Source organism: Opisthocomus hoazin, chromosome 3, assembly GCF_030867145.1.
Source record: "Opisthocomus hoazin isolate bOpiHoa1 chromosome 3, bOpiHoa1.hap1, whole genome shotgun sequence".
Taxonomy (NCBI): domain Eukaryota; kingdom Metazoa; phylum Chordata; class Aves; order Opisthocomiformes; family Opisthocomidae; genus Opisthocomus; species Opisthocomus hoazin.
In genome coordinates, this window is record NC_134416.1 from 22,379,438 (window position 1) to 22,402,792 (window position 23,355).

Consider the following 23,355-nt stretch of genomic DNA (forward strand, 5'->3'; position numbering starts at 1 on the left):
ATCCCTGGAAACATTGGAGGCCATGTTGGGCGGGGCTCTGAGCAACCTGGTCTAGTTGAAGATGTCCCTGCTCAGTGTAGCAGGGTTGGGCTAGATGACCTCTAAACGTCCCTTCCAGCCCAAAGCATTTTATGATTGTATGATTCTATGGTTATGGTCAGAAAGAGATCATGACAATTACATTGTCATTAAAACTACCTTATATTGTTTCCATCTTTGGAAATCATTGCATTTCCTGTCATCTCCACAAAGTGATTCTTCAGCATTGCTTACTGTTTACTGATGTCATGAGTCTGAGTACACGGCCACCAGATTAAGCCCATTTAAGTAATTAGTAGAAATTCATAAATTGTGAACTGGTTTGTTCATCATTTATTCACTGAACATACCTAAGTGAATGGATATATAATATATATATATCTATATATATATGTAATAGCGTGCCCCCAAAACATCCCTGCATTTTCTTCTGGGATTCACCCAGCAGGAAGCACACATCTCTTGACATGAATCCCATCATAAATCTTGAAAATCTCATGCAGAACTCAAAATATTTATTTTAATGTGTTATTCATTAAGTTATTTCTTTAAATTTTAGTCTGTTGGCAGCTGCAAACTCATTCCATTTCAACCACATTATAGCAATGCTGTAGTATGATTTGAAAGGGTCATTAGGTCATTAACACTGGAAAAAATTCAAAAACAGATTCTGCAAATGCCCAAAGGAGCACAATTGTACAAGACGATTGCACTGTTAGCACAGAATTAATTGCAGACTATTTCCACTTCTATCAGTAATGATTCATTTCCTCACATTCAAGCACTTCACAAGGAGAAAAAAAAAACCATAGATATTTTAAAAATACCTTACACAGTTCCAGTTAACTATTGTGTCAGTGGAAACACGGGGAAAAAGGTTATTCAATCTAGATGTTCAGTCCAATTCAGTATTTAAATGATTTCTTAATGGTGATTATAGGTTACACCTCATTCAATATTCAATTTGAGAAAAACAAAGAAAGTTCGGTACTCATATTTCATGTCAGGAATTCTGTGAGCTAGTGTGCCTCTCATTGCTTGTTTAGCCATCAGCCTTAGCCATTGCACACAACTTCAAGCAATGCAAGCTTGTGAAGCAGGCATGAGTCTCGAACAGAATGACAGCATTCTACTTTCGCTATGTAGAAGCGTAAATTTTTCCATAAAGTGAATCAGAGGAGTTGTCTCCAGTAGGCGGTACTTCTGTCTCAGTGACATTTTTCAAACAGGTGATTTCAAAGTCACAGTCTCATATTGTTTTATGTGTAATCTTTGGAATTTAAAGACATTGTCTCAGTGCTGGTTCCTGGTTTTGCTCTTATTTTTCTGCTCCTATCTTATCTAATTCTTACCACTTGCTCTCACAGCAAACTGAATAGTTTGTGGTACTATATACTACTTCTGATCTGTTTTTCCCGCAGGGCAGGCCTGCTTAAGGGTTAGTTATCTCACTGACTGATTTGTGACCTGAAATGTTATCATGACCATGGAAATTTAGAGAAACATTCTAATATTAAGGAAGAGGTCAAAATCAATTAAAATATCACATTAATTTCTGCTCTGAAAGGTAGTCCAAATTCTTGGGATAGTGACTTGTTTCAGGAAGACTGCAGTTTTCTGCTAAGCTCCACAAAAATTTGATTGAATTTTCACAATTAAGAAAACAATGAGGCTCCCCGTATCCAGGTAAAATAAAAAGCTCTTTAACTCCACTTAGAAAGTTACTTATATTGTTAGTTAATTTAAAAAATAAAATACATATATAATCTATGGCACCTCAAGAACTAGACATGTACAAAACTCATCCAGTTCAGTGACAGAGACTTTCTAATGAGAAAAAGCTCATGTATAAATAAATTTATGAATTTTCTTGTAATAAGCATAGTAGCTTGTCATTCCAGTGAATCTGAAAATAGTGAGAATATGTGATTGCTGAGTGTAGAGCTAATGCGTCTTTTTCTGAAAATGTTAGGATTTTAGGACTTTTAAACTCTATTTTGTAAAAAGACATTTATGAATTAATAACAATCATCCTTAAATAGGTTTTGCTTGTATCATAGATTTAGTCAAATACGGGGGGAAAAAACAAAATGCAATTAGCTATATTTTCTTCTGCACCTCTAAATGGAAAAGAAATGACACATTTAAGTGGTGCCTTCACTCATTTTTTCTAATTGCAAGCAATAATTTACAACACAACAAAGTTTTAATCAGCGTAATTCAACACTAGAGATTGACTTGTGGTACTTGTAAGTTCTTCTACCACAACTATAGCTAATTTCAGCTATAAATCCAGCACACTCTTTACAAAGAAAAAAAACAACCAAAATCCCCCCACCCAAAAATATCAAAAACATAACACCCCCCCCAAAGCACATTGATTATATACTGTTCAAACACATTAATTTCAAAAAAATCACCAACATATCTCAGTAAGATTTATATAAAATCTTAACATAGGTCTATCTAAAATTTTTGTAACTTTTACAGTTACTTATGATTACTTACTTCCATTTAAGTAAACTGTGTGATAGATGTTTTACTGTGGCCTGTAAATGATATTTTTCAACGACACTGCAGGGTAACAAGAAGCTAGTATCTCTACAGTAGTTGTCAGAGTAAAAGTTAGCACTAAGAACATGCTGGTACACGAAGTTTTCCATTTCTATTTTATCTCATAGAGTTAATTAGGATAATGTACAACCTCTGTGGATGACAGTGAGTAATTAATGTCGCCCTTAGTGCAAATAAAGCATAGATTTATGAAATCCACAATTACAATAAAGCTGCATGGATGTCAACAAACTATATTTATGAGACTCATGGAACTTCAAGAATAATCTGGAAGAATTATTAAATTTAAATTTTACCAGAGTTGTGTGGGTCTCTTTTACTGGATTTTCAAACAGGATTAATCATTTTACAGATAAATAAACATTCAAACCAATATGTTCACTGAACTTTTCCACCAACTTCAATGGCTGTAAAAAAGATCCTTAAATAAAAATACACAAACATCATAAGGTTCAGCAATTCAGTAAAGATAAGCAGCAGAAGGCCTGATTACTTATATAAACCTTAGAAGCTTTTAAAATACGAGTTTCTCTGGAGGGTCCTTGTATTTCTGTGCTGAAAAATCCCTTGAGAATCAAATTTGGCATTTCTGCAGTTGGCTTCAGCCAAACCCAGGAAGAGTAGTTGAGTAGGGAGAATTTTTTCATTTTCAGTTACCTTTTAAGTTAACCATATTTCTCTAACCTTGGCTTTGCCTGCATCCTAGGCAAATGTTCAGATAGGTTCTGATTTTGTATTTTATTTTTTAAGAAGTTCATTCATTTTCAAAGCTATCGAAACAATTTGCTTTATCATCTTAGCATATATTCAATGTTTATGTAGCTGTCTAAAACATTGATCATCTCTAGTTACTTCATGTTTGAAATTACTACGGTACCTATACTTTCTAAATTAATATATTATGTAGTGTACAGCCATGAGTCAGGACAAAATTGATAATTTCTATAGCAACAGGAAATCTTAGCATTTATATAACCTGTAGGAGAGTAAGAATTTTTTTTCCTGTAAAAAGATTTTTACTTTTCATTAATAAAAAAGTAATATATCTAGTAACTGAAAAGTTTCATTTAAGATTTCCATGTGAAAAAAAATTGGTGGGTTATTTTTTTTAATAAATATTGTGTTGAAAAACAGTTTTAACAGAAAATGATAATATCAGATGAATGTATCTCTTCTGTGCTGCATTTGGTGACAGATTAAAGGAAATTATTTCTGTTCAACACATCATTGTGATAATAGCCTTTAAATGTCTCTGCCCCTGTTAGCAGTAAAAAACAGTGTTGCCGTATGTTTCCTCTCCATCACCACTATGTTACTGACATCAGTTGCAAACCTAGCAGCTCACACTGCTGCAGTGACTGTTTCTGTGGCTTCTGTAGCATGTATTTCAAGTAGTAGAAGCATATGTTTGCTTGTTCACTGTCCAGAATAAATATATTTTTAAATATTTTTTGTAAGCTGTGACAAAGCACCATTTTTCTGCATATGGCAACATGACAGGCCATTTGCTTTATGGTAGGAAAAATTTCTCTGACAGTAAATCTGGATGTCTTTTATTATCCCTGCTTAGTATACCTGTTCCCAATGAATACAGCTCTTTAGTCAGTTATTAAAGAAATTTAATAGAATAGATTAGAATTTAATAGAAAAAGCAAATTTGTTATATTGTTTGTATAAATTCACATTTGGTACAGCAGCAAGACTCACTAGACTATCATATAGTTTGTTGTAATGTGCAGCTGTGTTTCTTATTCATGGCTAAGTTATGTTCACTTGTTCACTGTCCAGAATAAATGTGTTTTTCTCCTTTGACTTGTCATGTTTGTGTGGCTCAAACACAAGCTAAATTTAACACCAGCTCTTCAGAGAGAAAACAAGCTTTTCTGTTAGCAGTGTGCGGTCCCAGGGAAGGATCTCTCTACCATGTAGTGTTTGATGTCCAATAGACACGCTGTGCTGAAACAATTCTAAAGGAAAACTGATCATTTCCATGTATTTTTGGATTTTATTTTACCATTTTGTCTTAATAAATTGTATTCTTACTCTAGATATATTGAATTAATATTTTGTTAGCTGGCACATTTCACTCGTCTCAATGGGAGAATGGGCAAGGAGTTTCAGTAAGTTAAAAACTTAATTACATCAGTGAGTCATTGCTGAAGAACAGCAGAGGAGAAATATAGAGGTCATATTGTCTTACACTTTTCCTAAGGAATTGGGGGAGGAAACTATATGGATGTGCTGGCAGCAAAAATAGTAAGAGCCAAATTAAAAATTGCTTCAAGTTGTCAGAGCTACTTACTGCGTTATTGAGGTTTTTGGCAGTGAACAGAACCGTCATGCCTACTGTTTGCAGAGCTGCAAACTCTATTAGGAGTACAATACAGTTAAACAAAAAGGCCATGAATTTACCATGTACATGATGCCTCAAGTTTGAACTGAAGTCAGGAGTGGGAAATATTTAGTATTTTTAGGATTTTGTAGTTAATATTACTGGTTTTCTCCAGTCAGACACTGGCTGTGACATTCCCTTTCTTCTTCTCTTCGGTACTTTTACATCAGTCTTTCAAGGACAGGCAGCGATAAAGGCGGTGAATTGTTTTGCAACTTGGATGAATGGGTTAACAGGTCAAAATTTGGTGACAGAAGTGGTGACTAAAGAAGTTTTTGTCATCTTCCACCCTATCTAGTTTCTTTAATTTCTCCAAAGTATTTTCCTTTCTTTGAGGGTAGTTTTTAATTTACTTCTGATGATCACTTACCTCACCTGGTGTTAAGTTCTTGTTGCTTAACCAAACTTGATTTATGATGAAATATTGGGCTCTGGTTTAACTGTGTTTGTTTTCATAAGGAGAGTGTACACTGCCTGGATATAACCTAAATTAAACATGCTTCCCTGGAAAAGTATGTTACATTTAAGGAAAAGTTTTAGTTCCTAACATAGAAAAAGGGTGCAAATGGGTGCCCAGGCAATCTAGCTGTAATCTGAAGGGCAAAAGCACCAACTATGATGCCTTCTACTCTGCAACCCAGAAGAGTTCAAAACCACAGGGATCTCACCGATTGCCACAGATGACTCATGCTCTATCTCCAACAAGGAGACAGTCTTTCCACTGAATTTACAAATTAGCACACAAAAGGGATTTCTCTCTTTGTCCTTTAGTGGGAGTATGAAATGATGAAAAAGTTGAATACCAACGTTAAGCTTCCCAGATAGTTAACCACATTATATTTAGTTCCAAGTTGAACAGGATTTTGGCAGAACAGGATTTTTAGCTTCAACCTCAGCCATAGCAGTTGTTCTCTAGAGTAAATATTTAGATTTTGTCTCCTGTTCACAACACATTATCTACCATTAAATACTTGCAAGATGTCTTTATTACAGAGGTGCTTTTACTGTTCAGAGACAACTGTTACTATTAGGACACTTCATGGTATTTTGTAATATCCCCAGGAAAAGACATATTGGGAAACTTGAACAAGGAGCTGACAACACTTAATATTACTTCAAGTAGACATTATGTTTTGTTCATGATAAACAAATTATTTGTGATCCCCAAATAATTAATCAAAGCATTTTTGATAAAAAAGTCTGAACTTAAAATGAAGCTGCTATCTGGTTTTGAGTGTATTTGGTTGGGGGTTTTTTTGGGTGGTGTTTTTTACTTGATATTATTAGTATTTTTGAACAAAATAGAGAGAGTAACCAGAGGATAATCTCTTACTGGGTCTTCCTAAATGGGTGCAGGCCAGAGGGCTTTGGTTCACAATCAACTAAATATCAACTAAATATCATTATAAATTAATTTCAGTAATTCATAAAAGTCTACCAAAATCTCCATCGTTAGGTGTGAGTTTCATTTCACAATATAAAACTATCTAAAATTTAGATCCCAGTGTGAACCAGATGGAAGGTGCAAGTTAAATTCTTCCTCAACCTCAGACATTTCAAAACTAGGGGACAAAACAATGGCAGTCATATGAGTTTTAAAAACAAAATGCCTTTCACATGCCTAACATGGAGGACAGTCAGTGCGAGCTTACATTTCTCCACACTTACGTTATGTGTAGACCTATTCCTATACACAAAGTGTAGGTGGTCACCAGCAGGTTAGAAAAAGGGCTTAGATGTAGGTGCCCTCCTCTCCTACTGAGATTAGGAAAAAATGGAAACCCAGTGAGGAAAGGGCTCAGAATAGAATATTCTGCATAGAGGATTCTGAACCCCATGCATCCATTTTATTCAATGACCCTTTCCATCAAAATGAACAACCTCTGCCTTGAGGAGGGATCAGAGTAAGACATCTATGCTGCCTGGGAGCTAGCAGGCTCATCAGTTTCCCTAGTGCTATACAGACTTGCTATCTCAAGCCAGGCTAGTTTGGACCCATACAGCTTGACCAGAAGCTCAGAAACATAAGAAATGGCTGCTTCAGGACTGATTTTGGCTTTTGATTGACACCTGATACTTCACAACTTTTTTCCTAACTGTTGGGTAGTGCCAATTCAGGGAGAAAGGCCCAAAGCAAGAGCATTGTCGATTCATCCTGTGGTTCTTCTGTACACTGCTGCAGTATGGTAAGCCTGCAAGAGTTTGGAGCTAAGTTAAGCTTTATCCTTTTAAAGTCATTGGAGACTTAGTAGACAAATGGTGTTGAAGGAAAGTCAAACACAGCTAGCAAGATCTAAATCTGTGCTGAGTGGAATGTTTATAAAATATCGGGGCAAGAGTATGAGCTTGTAAATAATCCTAATGCCCTACCCCTTTGGGGAAAACACTGCACACCAAGTATTATTAATATCTTTATTATTTTCTTACATTATATGAATTATTTATTGGACTAAGTGGGTTTTATATTGCTGATTGTTAATAAAAAGATCTGGCTAGCATTGTCTTTCTGTTTAAGTAAACAACATTTGCTTTTTGTACTGACTTTATGAGACTTCTGTGAGCTTTGGTGTTGCTGATGTAGTGAGGATGTATGGCCATTTAAAATCAGATTGTAGATATCATGTGACCAAGTAATTTTTCTATCAACACAGCCTCAGGGAAGTTTATTTTGTTCTGCAAAAAATTAGACACAGCTTGCAAAACAAGGCATAAGTCCAATGAATGAAGGTGGGATTCATTCCAGCATTTCATTAGTATGGAGCAAAGAAATGAACATGAGCAAAGACAGATCTTAGAGTAATCTTCTCTGAAATAAGCATCCTTTGAAAGAATAACTTGGTAAATATGGGCTAATTGCCACTGTGATTGGACAATAGCATAATGCAATGACCTTCGTGAATCCCTGTTCCATTTTTGTGATAATGAAAGGTATTTAACTATCTACCGTATCCATATTTAATCCAATAATTTTTATGTGTGTATGTGTGTGTACATACCTATATATAAAATTTACTCTAAGGATTAAGTCCAAAGGTATTTAATCATCAGGCTCAGATCAGGTGACATGAAACATTAAAATCCAATGAAGATAAGCAGTGTAACCACTTTGGAAGGATAGCCCTGACAGTTCTCATTTCTTAATACATTTTTATTTTAAAATGTTCATGCTTAGAATCTGTTGTCTCCTTTTTTAAAGGTGGAGAACGGACACATGGGAAGAATTTCGCTGAAAATTAGGTGAAGTTTAAGTCAGTCTGAAAGTGTGAATCTCAGATCTCTAGAGCCCCAAGTGCTGGTTCTATGTCTTCACATATTGAGAGGGCTTAGTAACCTCACTGCGATATCTAAAAGACGCTTTCCTGTAATGAGTTTCCATGACAAGTTTAAACATATTGGCATTGTTTGGATCTAATATCCACCCACAGATGCATGCAAGACCAAAAAAAAAATCAGCAGCCATACACCTGATTAAGGAAAGCTGCCATAAGGTACCCATGTCCCCTTTCTCCTTCCTTTCATAAGCAGAGATCCAAACCCAAAGTTCTGTAGGAGAACTGGCTTTTATTTAAATCTCAGTCTGGAGGACAGATTCTCCTCATCTCAGCAAAATAACAATGACTTAACTACTACTGTGTAGGCTATAATGGTTTAGGGATGCTCTCCACTCCTGCTGTTAACACAGTGACCACTTTGCAGTGAAGCGTCTCTCTTCCATCAAAACAAATAGAGAAATGACACTCTGGTAAAGGCATTTACTTTCTTTATTCCTCAAAAGTCATTGGATAAAAATACAATGATCTAAGAGGCAGCTTGCCTCTCTTCAATAACCCTAGAAGAAACAGAACTGATGTTTCTCATTTTCTCTTCAGTGAAGTCTATCCCACTAGATACTGAATCATATTCTTGGTTAGCCCTGTGGTTCATGTATTCCTGCCTGTAGATCTTCAGAGAGACAAGTGGGGGATGCTCTTTCCCCTCTCTTGCTCCAGAGGCTAGGGCTTGTTTCTGAGTTGTAAGAATTATGACTTCATATTTCTCCAGTAGACATTAAGGTCCTGTCTCCTCCTTCCTGCATATGAAGCTATTACGGCGAATTACACCTTCCGCTTCCATCAATGTTTAACAAAAAAACAAGAAAGTAATGGTCAGGTGTTTGGTGTACGTAGCTATGTACATGAAACTGTTTTTGCTGTGAACATGTCTCCCACTGTTGTCAGTCTCACAGAGATGCTTCAGCAGAGGAAAGAGAAACCATTGTGTGCAGCCTTCTTCTCTTCTCTTCTCTTCTCTTCTCTTCTCTTCTCTTCTCTTCTCTTCTCTTCTCTTCTCTTCTCTTCTCTTCTCTTCTCTTCTCTTCTCTTCTCTTCTCTTCTCTTCTCTTCTCTTCTCTTCTCTTCTCTTCTCTTCTCTTCTCTTCTCTTCTCTTCTCTTCTCTTCTCTTCTCTTCTCTTCTCTTCTCTTCTCTTCTCTTCTCTTCTCTTCTCTTCTCTTCTCTTCTCTTCCATTTTCTTGTGCATGTCCCTGCAGTTCTGAACTCAGATCAGACATGCCCAGATCCCCGGTGTTTCCTTGCTGGAACAGAGATACTTCATTCAGCATCCCTGCAGTTGGCAGACTTGGCTTTGGGCATTACAGCACTGAACACTACAAACATTCTGTTACTTGCTGGAGCTGGCCTCAGGCTCCTAGCTCATGGTTGTGGTTTCAACTAGTTGACAAAGTTCCTTGAGAAAAGGAAGACTTAACATTGCAAATCATGAAGACTTTTGTGGCTTGAACTCTAAGTTATTCTCCATTCATCACTCAGAGACAGCTTTGGCAGAAGAGTATTGCTGGCTTGTGCTCTAAGTGGTGGAATTAAAAATTCTGAAACTGCTGAAATCCTCTTTCGAGCCCAGGGATTAATAACGTGGCTGCTGTTAACTGGGACTGCTGTTTCTGTGCCACAGTGAAGAGACCAGCTACTCAAATACTCAATTATTCCGTCAATGTATTCCAGATCTCTGGGCACCTTTCCTCATTCTCTTTTCTGTCTCTGACTGCCTCTACTTTGTTGCATTTTCTGGTACAGATTCCTTGTGCTCAGTTCTGTTCTGGGGCAAGGACAATATGCTGCTACAGCTACACTGAAAAACTCTGAATGTCCCCATTTTACACGTGAATAAACAAAGAAATTGAGCCGAAACACAAAACAATTCTGAATTTTCTGGGTGCACTTCATACAAGCCAAAACTGATGTGGAAAGAGATCTGGATTGTTTTTCTTTTCGGTGACACTGATTGTTTTCTCTTGCTGTTTCAGGCTTTATTTAAAAGGTCACAGTGGAACAGCTGGGAAACAAAGTAGCCTGATCTTACATGGTGCTGAATTCAGTACGAAAGATGCTGACAATGACAACTGTATGTGTAAATGTGCTCTCATGTTGACTGGAGGTGAGTACAAGAACTCTGAAAATATGTAGTATATTGATAGGAATGTACTCTGTTTTCCTAGAGCAACCATGGATGAAGTTGCATTCATGGATGTGTAAGTACTGTGTGAAAATTCCTTTTGTTATTACTACTCCTGCTCTCTTCTGTATACATATTGTGGTAGTGCCAATACCTCAAGATTCCTATCAGCAGGGAAGGGATTACTCAGAGATGTAGTCAGTATACTTCTGCACTGAAGCAGCTGCAACAATGTTAAGGAGGAAAGCATAAGTTAGTGTTATTGCTGAGGTAAGAAAGGCAAAGTAAGAGAGAAGAAGCTGAGACATGAAGAAGGGGTAAAGAACTTTGTGAGAGATGGGAGAATCAACTAGAAAAAGACGAAAGCAATGCAGGGAAATAGATAATAGAAGGTAAAGTTAAAAAATAATCAGAATCTGGTCTTGCAAGGTATTATCTATTTCACTTAGGTGTGATTCTGTTGTTGAAATAATTATAATGATTCCACTTTCTGTCTTACATGAGCATAATACATATAGGCATAGTTAAGGTAATGGCTAATTCATTCACCTGTGAAAGACTAGAACTGCAACCCCCTGTTCGAATTGGGGCACTTAGTTGTTCTGAAAGATTTAAGACAGTATCCTTAGTGATCTGAGTCAAACTGCAGAAGGAAAGAAAGAAGACTCCAGGTGGAGAGAACACAGAGAAGTTATACTGGGACAATTTAAAGCACCAAGTCAATCTGACTGTCAGCAAGTGTAGTGTATATGACTGATATTTGTTCCCTCTAATGCAGAGGAGGATTATCTGAGAATATCTCCCCATACAGACATTTAAAGCTCTGCAAAAGAGTGAGAACTTTCTCTGGCAAAGCATGCTCATTTCTAGTTCCTGTATAGGCAAGCTCATTTTTATCTCTAGGACACCACACTAAAGCAGAAATCTTAAATTGGGAGTCTTTGGTTCTTTGACTATACAATCAAAAAAGGCCTTTATCTTCACATCTGATCTTCCTCGAAGACTCTCCCTCAGTGACTTCTAACTTTCCTGGAAAAAATCCTATAGCTTATAAATTATTCAGTATTTTGGATCAGACTCTTAAACTGATATTATTTGTGGTTACTGGCACTCTGACTGAATTCAGCTCAGGTCACAGTCAGGCGTATATGAGCCTCTAAAGCTATCATCTGCTGACAGAAGATGGGTTCCCATCACTGGGAATTTATATCAAATGCACAACCTAGTTCCTCATTCTCTTTTGCCGATTGGAAATGACCCAGTTGGGAAAGTTTTAACCAGCAAATTTTTCAAACTTTCCTAACTTCCTCTAGTGATAGCTTACTAAAAGTCATCATGGGAAACTTCTTCCAGTTGACAGGCGAACAAACACTACCTTTCCATTTATGTAAGAAAAGAAGCTAACCAGGTAGTTCTGGAGACACATAATGGATAAGAAGTCAATAGTTTATATTAATTATAACTATTGACCTTTACCTTTAAAGACCATGCTAAATGGTCTAGGGAGAAGCTCCTAAATGTGAGTTGTGTCCGTGTGGAAATGCAGACTCATTCAAGTACCCAAGATGCCTGGAAATACCTCTGCTCCCAGACAGCTAATTCTGGGAGTTGAGGGTTTTGTTTATTTTTCTGCCCTGACTTCTATGGCAGGTCAATGCTCCGCTAAGGTCAGCCTGCTTTTGAACAATGATTCCACAAGGTTCACACATATTTTGCTGCAGCATTTCTATAAATCAACAGGAAAACCCCATATTGGAATATACTGGTAGCAAATGAAAGGAATAAGGAGGAACGGGGAGAATTACCAAAGGGTGAGGAAACCACAAACAGAACAAATCACTACAGAGTAAAAGGAGATGCAGCCAGCCTTTGGAGACAGATGAGTCTAGTCTTTTGGACTAGACTCTGAGTACTAGTCTTTTGGAGACAGGCTGTACAGCACTGAGTAATTTGTAGTTCTTCAAGCAGAGAAAGACTTTAATGATGCTACAGTTCTCCTGAAACACTCTGCTGTGCTTTGCTCCTTGAAATGACTTTGTCATTCCTTGAGAAATACCAGAAATGGAATTAAATACCAAAATATTTATCTAGTGAGTAGATTTCAGCTTTGTAGCATGGACAAAGACTAATTAAGAAAAGTAGCAATGATAACAGGTTTTGGAAAACCTCTTTTTTTTTTTCCAAAAGATATAAGACTCTCTGTTAGTTTTGGCAACATCACAGAGAGGTCTCTCATGATGAATGATATGAAAACTACAGGCAGGTTTCTAGCTATCTTGACAGTATTTGTGAGTCTGTTATCTCTATGAGGTGAACTGAATATATTTATGTCAGGAAAAAAGGCTGAGATAAGCTGAAGCTCAAGACTGTGATATGGATATAGTCAAGGCTGAAAATAAAAATGCAAGAAAAACCCACATTTCTCTCTGTGATCTCACCAGTTGTCAGTTTTATTTGGTTTATATCAGAACTATTATTCTCTCTCCTTTTTTCTCTCCTCCCTCTTCCCCAGGATAAGAAATTAAATACTGGGACAGTAGTACAGTAGTATCAATAGAGTTTTGTTTGCATGTGTGGGGTTTTTTTTGTCCATTCAAGAGCCACGCTGTGCTACTTGACTGTATCTTAACATTGATTTTAGGGAATGGCTTCAAAGTAGATGCATGCGCTGGATTCTTAGCTCCTATGAGTATTACACGGTAGTTAAATGTTTTTTGTGCCTTGGAAAATTTAAACTAAGCATGCTTGATTTCCTTTAAAGGGAGACAAAGCATATTTATTCAAATAATGTCTTCATTTAAACTTAACACTTGTCAAAATATTAAAAAAAATTTATATCGTGAAAATACTTGTTAAAAACTGGTATGATATCTCAGGCCAGCAAACTGAACAAAATGTTATATCCCCATATCCTTTCAAGCATTATTCTGTAGAGTCCCCCAGTGAGCTACATACACACCTTTTTTGCAAGAAACTGCACTTAAAATTCAACAAGCTGTCACCAGAATGAAGCACTGAGTAGGTGTCCAAGGCGCCTCAGATGATAGACTTCCAATCAAAGAGTACAACATCTCTGGTTCAGATTTGTGGATTCAAGGTCAAGTTAGAGCATCCTGCCAGGATACCACCTGTCAGCTGAGCCGCAGGAATTGCTTGTGCAATTGTTTTGAGTCACTGGAAAGTGACTTATGGTAACCTGGCCCATAGTCAAGGAGCGTTAAGTTGATTTGCTATGTCTTGTATTGGCTGCTGTCTGAGATGTTCACTCAGGAATTAACCTTGCTTCAGGTGATAAGCGAGAACATTGCTAAACTTCTAATCTCTGAAATAGTTTGACAAAGTGACAGTGAGACTTTTGAGATTTCTTGCTAGGATTGAAACAGCATAGAATTATTGAAATAATGTTTTCAAATTTACTGGAAGCAGAGTTCCATCCAGCCGCAGTCTCATGTCTCTGACAGCAGTCAGCAGATGCCTCAGTAAGAGCATAAGAACAATGCAAATAAATTATGCTTCCTCTGAGTATTTTCCTAGTATCTTTGGCATCTCAGGGGCTTCCCAAGTCAGAGACAGTTCCCACGTATTTAGTAATCCTCAATGGATTTGTCATCTATTAGGTGAGAGACTGCTCAATGACAACCCCAAATGGTGTTGCACTCCTTCCCTGTTGTTTCATTACTTTTTTTCTCCAAGTGGTGAATTTTAGGACATTCTGGCAAGAATTCTGTAGAGGATTCTTGCCATGACTTGGAGGTAACTTCTTGGCTGAATACAGAAATATGTCTGTACATTATCCAATTAGAAAAAGTCACAGTTTCTCTTGTATTTTGTTTGAAACAAAAACTTCGAAAGTAGCAATCTCAGTACACTTAAAAGTATTCAGCTTGAACCCCTGCATATACATCTACTTACATAGGAAAACATCTGGTTTTTTGTTTGTTTCATGCATATTGTTGCTCTTATAAAGAATTTACTTATAAAACACCAATAATTAAGTATCTTTTGTATCACCTGACATTTTGATAGGAAAATATAATCATCATGCAGATAAGAAGTGTTTGGAATATTATTAGATTTATGCTAAAAATGTTAGAAATATTTCACTAGGCATAAGACTACTTAACACTTTTAACAAAATCATTACTATATTGCTATATTTATTAGGGTTAAGTATGGACAATAGTAATAAAGTATTAGGAGAATATCAAGAAGTGACTAACTTAAAAATTATTCTGTTGATATATTTAAAGATCAGAACATAGTCACCAGTCTGCAAGTTTCATGTTATTTTTACCTCATAGAAAGGTGATTGTAAAAAGAACTGTTTTATCCAGTTGATATGAAAAGCTAATGCCTTTTCATCTCATAACCTGACAGCTAAATTCTGATTTAACCTTCAGAATGTCAAGTACCAATTGCTAAGTGATAGTCTGGTCAATCTGACACTTTAACAAATAAAATAACATAGGCCTGGAAATGACTTCCAGAGATCATTTAGTCCCTTTCTAAGACAGACTCTTTTCTACCTATTTATTTCTGTCTTTCTGTTCATCTTCAAGATTTGTAGTGATAGAGATTCGTTCTCATAATATAATCTGTTACTGAGTTTGGTTACACTTAATATTTCTAATCTTTACTTGTTGATTAAACTAATTCTATGATAATCTAAGTGTGGTACATCTTGTCCTGTCCTCCATCACTGGAAAGAATAGAACATTCCTTTGCAATCTTTTGAAAACCTACTTTTTTTCAACTGCTTTTTTATGAATTGAAAATTGTTGGCAATCTGTCTTTTGCATTCTGGACTAAAAAACCCTAAAACTTCCCTATTATGTTCAGTCTTTTGGACTCTGTCCAGTGGATCCACATATAACTTGAAGTGTCATCCAAAACTGCACCCAGTCTTCTAACTGAGAAGTTACAAATCCACTCTATACAGTGGATCCACATACAGCCCGAAGTGTCATCCAAAACTGCACCCAGTCTTCTAACTGAGAAGTTAACAATGTAGTCAGAGCCTAGGTATTACCATCGAACTTCTTTAAAGTACAGAATGTCAGAAACATTGAAGTCTTTCATAAAATAGTTATTAAATCTTTTGAACAATGAAGACTATTTCAACGTTTTTGCATTAGAAAAGGTTCTTGCTGGCTTTGTTGCCCAATGAACTAAATTTTATGGACAAACACAGAGGTATAGAAATAAATATTGGCTTTTCATAGGATCCATTTATCCCATGAACTCATACAAATGTACCATTCAAACATACTGTGGATCTTATTGAATGGATTGTATTGATCTTACTGCATTTGGAGGCATTCAATGTACTCAGGTGGGAGAGCAGAGACAGATTAGTTAACAAAGTGTCTGCCATCAAATGTGCAGGGTTTACACACCTATTCTCCTAGTATGTAAAAGACAACTAAGAACCTCTTACCAAACCTGAGTGATCATGAGCAAGTTCCCAATGCACACTAGATTTACAGCACACTCGCGAATTGATGAGCACTATGTTACTAACGAAGAATTTACTGTATGTACATGCTTAATTACAATTTATACAACCAGCCAAAAAAGAAAAGCTGTTAGCTTTGGCATAAAAAAGCCTTTTTTATGTTGCTTTTGACAAAAAGATTCTGTTGTATAAAAAATAACCTTGTGACTTCAGGAAACCTTTATAAAAGATGGACATGTTTTTTTCTTGTAATATCATTGCTCATTTGAGCAATACTCTTCTATTAGGAAGTTTCCTTGCAAGAATTTGTAGAAATTATCTCAAGACAGGTTCATATTCAGCCAAAGATATAGCACAAGCAGGTCTGAACTATCTGGTGATAGGTGGCTGAAATAGGCTGAAGCATTCAAAACACATTAATTTAGTGAAGAGAGCTGACATGAAATTTAACAACTTGCGAGAGTTAATAGCAATGCTAATTAAAGACCAAAGCAGAAGAGTCCACAAAGAACGAGGGGGCCTTAATTGCAATAATTGCTCAATAAGCAATTAGTGACTTCATGATCACAACAACTTGAAGAAACTACCTGTGTTTCTGAATAAAAACTCTATTAACTGTCTCATGCAAGCCTCCTCTTTACCACTTCAATACTCACTTTAAAATCTTGCCTCTGTTATTATTTCTCGTAACACCCACACTTCATGATTCTCATGCACAATTCAAATATCCCATGGAAATCATTGCCAAAAGTTATCTCTAAGGTTAAAAATCTTACTGCTGTTCAGAGAAGACTTGATACTTACTTGGGAAAGCTGTTACCATGTAGCTAAACATAAACAAGAATCTTTGCAGGAGGAAAACCCTGTGAATTCTGGGGAATAAACCAACATCTAGCTACTGAGAGCCTTTCCTTGCGTCAGACTGTCTCATAGCTCTGGACCTGCTTTATTTGGTGTTTTCTGCAGCAGGAGTGCTGCAGCTATCTCTTTCAGAAACCTCTGTTTTACATTCCCTCAATTCCTCATGCCTACCAAGAAAGACACTGCTTCCATTCCTCTTTCCTCCAATGCACAAGGCATCTGAACATTTCCATCCTTTCAAAGATGTGGATTTTGGTGTTGAGACATGCAGTAGGAAGTCTTGTGATAAACTGAGGCCCTATGGGGAACAAAGAGTTTTTAGAGGATTGCAGGGGAGGACGGAGAGAAATAGTCATATGGAGAAGAAAAAACACTTAAAAAATTATGACAGAGAGAAAGTAAACCAAACATTTTAATGGAATATTAAAAATATTCATACACTCTCACTAAAAGGAAGAGTATATTAGAAAAACAAAAGGTGCTTATTAAAGTACATTTTGAAAGAAGTATTTCTTTAGAAGAAATCTATGATGAGAGATTTGAGCAGGTTCTCACAAAACGTTTATAAAATTTTGTGTTTCTTCAGCTCATTCTGTTTTCTGTGTAGATTTTGTAGGGCACTGCTGAAAATCTTCTCCCTGAAAAGAACATTTACACATCTATTGCTGTTCCTTTAAGATGAAATGGTAACTATCACAGTTTGCCATGTCTTCATCCCAATACCATAAACAGAACCCAGCTGCGTCTGTGTTGCAGCTTTGAAAAATGAGGATTAGATATCCTCTGTTTAACTTCATCTTAATTTTCTACAAGATTATACTCTGGTTACAGTAAAACATCAGCTGTACAACTTTTTCTTTGGTTATTGTCCCCTTAGGTATAACATTGTAATCAAAGGGAGGTCAATCGTATCAAAATAGAGGATTGCCAGAATTCATCTGGCGTAAATTCTTCCCTCAAGATTTCATTATGAAGTGTTACTTCTGAAAAAAACCCACTAAGTATTATCCAAAATCTAAGAAATTACTTTACAAGACTAGAAACATAAATTACTTGGATCTGAATACAAAGCACAGAGTAAGCACTAGATCTGAAGGTTAACCACAGTCAGTATGCTATCAATAGCAGTGAGACATAGTTTAAAATACCTTCATACAATACATTTATTATAGGTACATAAAAGACTACCCACCAAATATGATGAAACTGCAGGATTCACTGGGACAGTGCACGTTGTCTAAAATGAGTGTCTCAGAGTCTAATTCCTTTTCCGAAAGTCAGAGTGGGAAACACACTGAAAATTTAAAATTCTGCATTTCAGTCTACGGTGGCACCTGCAGAATTCAGTAGCCACTTGCCAGATGACCAGTTTGCCTTTACCAGTGATACTTGATAAAGGCTTGCAGAGGATCCTGGGAAGATTACAGTGCTGTGACATGTAGGCTGAAATAGCGTTTTAAACAGAAGTGACATTTAACCACCAAAAGCAAAAGCCATCACCTGGTGTTTATGAACTTATGTGCCTTCATGCATGAAGGCAAATGTTGATTACAACCATATTACATAGAAAGATGCGTAAGACCTTTGTTAAAGATTCACAAAGCCTGTAGGTCTTACTATGAAAAAAAACCAGCAGAAATCTTTCCCACAAATAGAGCTCCTAGCCATTGATGTTAATATATTTTTGATATTGGGAAAATTGGCTCTTTGTAGTCTGGGGATTCTTTCTGCCTTCCTCAGTCTGAAATAAGCATATTTCTGTTAAATTACGTAGATATCCTGTAAGGTGTTGGAGAGAAAATTCTATTCCGATCAAGATATACAGCAAAACTCCCACTACTTTCAGTGGAGTTGCATGTCACTTAGTTTATCTTTACCAGTTTGTGTTCTGTAATCTCGACGTTGCCAAGTTTTGTGTTATACGGAGTTTTCCTTAAAACTCTAACTCCCATGGCAATTTAAAATTCACCTGAACAAGAAAAGATCTTGGGGATGTAGACAAGAGAGTTGACTGATTACTTTCACCTTAAAGCAACAATATAAAATTGATCTGAAGATTCACACTGTATTTCACCACTGACTCCATTTTCTCCATTGGTTAAAGACATATATACATGCCATCACTGCAGAAGTCTAAAGGTGAGATGACCTTTTTTTGCATATTGTTTGCAACAAAACCTGCACTTCTAGCAAGTTTGAATTTTCTACATTCAGTCATACAAATGGTAGCAAAACCTCTGTCATTATTAGTAACATTCACAAGTACTTGATAAACATTTCTGGTTTATTTTCAGTGCTATGTTAACAGAGCACTCACAAAGGTGAAGGTATGGCTCTCTTTGGCAGAGAACTCAGGTTGAGAAGTTCTGAGCTGTTACACTTCTATTTTATCCTAACTTTGCAGTTTATTACTCTTTCAGTTATGCCAACACAACTATTCACAGGGCCGTTCTGTAAACCAGATTAGTGATTTGCCCTCTGAAAGAAAAGTTCTGCTTCTTTTTCTAAATTTGTGTCACCTCAGTTTTCAGAACAGTCTTACAATGCAGCTGCTGGAGCAGTGAACTAGATGGAAAAGCATCTGGACAAGACATTTCTTGCCCTGTCTTTCCAGTAGAATACAATATATGCAATTGCACACAGAGTTCAAAGGGTTAATGAGTAGGAAGCCGCATCTTGCTGGGAAAGAGCAGGCAGGAAAGAGTGGCAGAAAAGGCAGTTAATTTTGTAAGCCTAACTATGACATCAGTCAGTAACATTTTAAATATCTTTTTGTAGTCAATGATACCCAGGTAGCTAGTAATTTTCTGCTACCTGTAGACATGCAAATGAAGTGCTTATAAACCTCTTTTAGAGGTTCTCTTTGCAGAGAAGTGAAAAAATGTCAGATGGATCTGAGTGAGGACCCTCCTGATGCTGCTGACCCAAAAACATTTGGCACATTTCAAGATCAAGATTAGGAAGCTCAAGATTTAATATAGGTTTTCCCATTCAGAATAAGATTAAGGATTGAACGCACTGTTCTGACCCAAACCGTACACGTAATGAATATACCATGACTGAAGGTGACCATACCGTCACTTAAATGTATGCACAGTCAGGTAACCATCTAAATCATCTATCCATGCACATAGGTGTTCAGACTGTCAGCATCCTACAGTGGTATAATTGTCTTCTTCACTTGGTCCTTCCATTCATTAGCAGAGTCTTGTTTATAATTTTATCATAAGTCTTAAAGAAAGAGTCTTCCTGTTTCTTTGTACACCATTCTGAATACTGATTGTCTATTCCTATAATTTTGTAATTACTATAACAGGTCAGCACCATCATACTCATGACCCATTGTTTACTAGGAACATCTAAACTGAGATCAAAAGCAAACGGTCTGGACAATTGAACAATCACAGTTAAAGCAGCAGAAAAGGACCAGTAAACAAAATTCAACAATGCTTATACTCAAAATAACCGAACAACTGATGTTATGCAAAATATTTGTGAATTATCATATTTTTCTGAGGTTTACATGAGATTAGTGAAGTGTAGTGCTGTCTAAACATGCAAAGCACTTTGTCTTTTTTGTTCCTGCTTCACACACTGCGTATAAAAACAGAATGAGTTAAGAATTAAATGCTTTTCCAACTCCATAAATACAACTGTGCATCCTCCAGCACCACTGGCTACAGAGGGCACAAAAGAGAAAAAAATGAAAATACACCCACCAGCACCACACCAGTGTTATTTATGAGCCTGAGAATACCAGAATACTATAAAACAAACTAAAAATGCCTAGATTAATTAATACAGATTCATTGTTTTTCTTCTTAATGTTTTCAGGGTGGTGGTTTGATGCCTGCGGCCCTTCCAATCTCAATGGGATGTTCTACACAGCTGGGCAAAACCATGGAAAGCTCAATGGCATAAAGTGGCATTATTTCAAAGGCCCCAGCTACTCCTTACGCTCCACCACCATGATGATTCGGCCCTTGGACTTTTAAAGGCATTCACCGGTGGATCCCAGAAGAAACCAGGTTGATGCTGCCGTCAGCAGCATCACTGTCACAGTCTGAAGGAAAAAGGTGAAGGGCTTCTTAAAAGCAACACGTAGGGATGATGTAAAGTCTCTTCATTATCACTGCATAACCTGAAAAAACTGTCCAACAGCCACCCCACATTTTTATGACTGGGGTCTTGGTTTAGAAGAAGGTGGCTGCAATGATTTTCCAGAGAAGAACAACTGGGTCTGGTTATTCTGCCTGAATCTGGTGCTTGTCAGTGGATGTCCTTTCTTTTTTTTTAATAAGAGATGCAAAAGCATACTGGATTATTCAGCAACAGCATCAGAATTTGAAGAACTGAAATGTATCAACCACGGTCTATTGAGTAGAATGTTATTGAGCAGTGAAATGCCAACAACATACACGTGAAAAAGGATTATGGAGACATCTTTGTTAAAACTCATCTTAAATCACTCAAGGTGACCACTCCAAATATTGATTTTCTTAACTGAACTGAATTTGAATGTTGGATGGATTTATGTTAATCCCACAGTCAAATAATTTGTGCCAATATTATTTTTCATTAAATCCTTTAAGGACAGTTTTCTCATAAATAACTGAGTCAAATGTACGAAGAATGATAAGGGTAACAAGCATAAACTCTTCAGTTGTTCTGTAGAGGTAAATCAGATAATTGACATAATCCCTGAGCTAGGATTTATAGTGTGATAACAAAAGTAGATGTGTTCTGAGGCTTTTCCCTTCTTTCGTTAAAGGCGATCTGAATGTCATGTAGAAAAATTAATGGAAGGTTTAGAGAATGTGAAATATTATCCTAAAGAAAATATGGGATTTTTCATGGAATATTTCCATCAAAAGTACACAGGAAGGCAAACTGTTAGGGTATATAAAAATTACATAAATTCTTAGCTTAAGGCAATGGATTCATTTTACAATATCCTTGCATGTGCGCAATTTATCATTAATTATTTTACTTTTTTAGTATGTTTTTGTGAATATCAGAAGCATGCCAGTTCTACACTGCGCTTAAGCTACAACTACAAAAGATACTCATCAGAACTGTATAGAAATAAAGAATTGTGAACTTGTAAATAGCATGTTTATATTTCCTGTAATGGTCATTTAATTTGTACAGACAGCCCTGACCCTAATCAAAGGGTGCAAAGCCTTGAAAGGATATAAATATTAAAGTAATATTAGAAGACTGCTTACAGGTTGTTAACAAGTAATTTTGTTATCTTACAATGTTGCAGAAGTGTGGGGTGAGATGCAAAATTCAGCTATTCAGAAAAGGTAAAGTTCCTATAATAACAAGCAACAAAGTAGCTGGGTGGCCCATGACACAGCTCTTCCCATTCACAGCCTCTTATGATTTAGTAATATGAATAAAGTCTATCTTGGAAAGTAGCTTGCAGTCATTCTGCTTCTGCTATACACAAAAGGAAGACGTTTGCCCTGATTGCACCGAAATCAAAAGTAACATTCACATCAATTAAATCACAACCAACATGACACTCAAAATCTGAATGTGGTGAGTTTACTGCTTGTCTGTTTGTTGCTTTACTTCATTCATTAAACTGTTCCTGAGATCAGGCATGGCAAAGATCTGATTTTTTTTAAAGAATGATGATAATAGAGTAACTGATTTTTTTTGCTTTTTTTCCTTTTCTTTTTTTTTGTCCCCTTGAAGTTTTTCAAACACCTCTTCTTAAAGATCACAAGGCCCCAGAGAGTTCTCTGCTTTTGTTACAATTTTATATTTGTTTGGTTTTAACTGGGAAGATCTTTGGGTTTGTGTATTTGTATATATTTATATATATATTTGAAATAATCTTGCCCAAGAGTTAATTTGCTGTTTTCTGCAGAATAAGTTACCAAACTACTCCTTACTCAGCAGTTTCTTCACAGAGCTGTTTTGTCTCAGTTTCCAGCAGTGTTTTGAAAAGATTTTCATTTATGTGCAAAATATGTGGTCTGTCTTCCTGCAAATATATCAAAAGATGTATTTTTGCAGATATCCAAGTTGGGAATGCCTTTTTTGCAGATCCCATTTCAAAAGGCAAAACACGTTTAGAATCAAAAGCATGATATTTACTGTTTATTTATCTGGATTTGAAAAATTGTGGATTTGGTTTCCTGTGCTTTATTATAAAACATTTTTTAAAATTGCTGAGTCTGTGATTTGCTTTACTTTGAGTGTATCTTACTGTGACAGGCTGACAGCATTTTACAAGCCATCATCGCTCCTTGTAAGAAATATTAATAAATTTAAACAAAGCCTAGGAAGGGAGTCTAATTAGAGTTTGTCCAGAAATCAATGTTTCTAAAGTTTTAAACCCATATTTCAGTAATTATTTTTCAGTTCCTTGATTAAAATCATGGGAGGGACTGTATTTCTCATTTTAACTTCAAATCATACAACTCTCTATCAATCTTTAAATGTTTCTTGAATTCTATAGGCAAAAATACAAATTGAAGTACGATGCTTGTTTCTCTTGCCGTGTGATATGTTCTTCTGTCATCCATTTGATCATGTTGCATGACAGTGACAAATCTCCTTTGAGTTCT

At 36.3% G+C, this 23,355-nt stretch overlaps 1 protein-coding gene across 2 annotated transcripts in view; it reads left to right on the forward strand.

Moving 5' to 3' along the window:
• The window catches only part of ANGPT1 (angiopoietin 1), a 172,930-nt gene extending 149,951 nt beyond the window's left edge, over positions 1–22,979 (forward strand). For both annotated transcript variants that reach the window (XM_075415679.1, XM_075415680.1), the window contains exons 8-9: positions 10,307–10,437; positions 20,606–22,979. In XM_075415679.1, coding sequence (XP_075271794.1) covers positions 10,307–10,437; positions 20,606–20,766 — 292 coding nt within the window. In that variant the 3' untranslated portion in view covers positions 20,767–22,979. The remainder of the gene's footprint in view (positions 1–10,306; positions 10,438–20,605) is intronic.
• Positions 22,980–23,355: the final 376 nt, after the last annotated feature.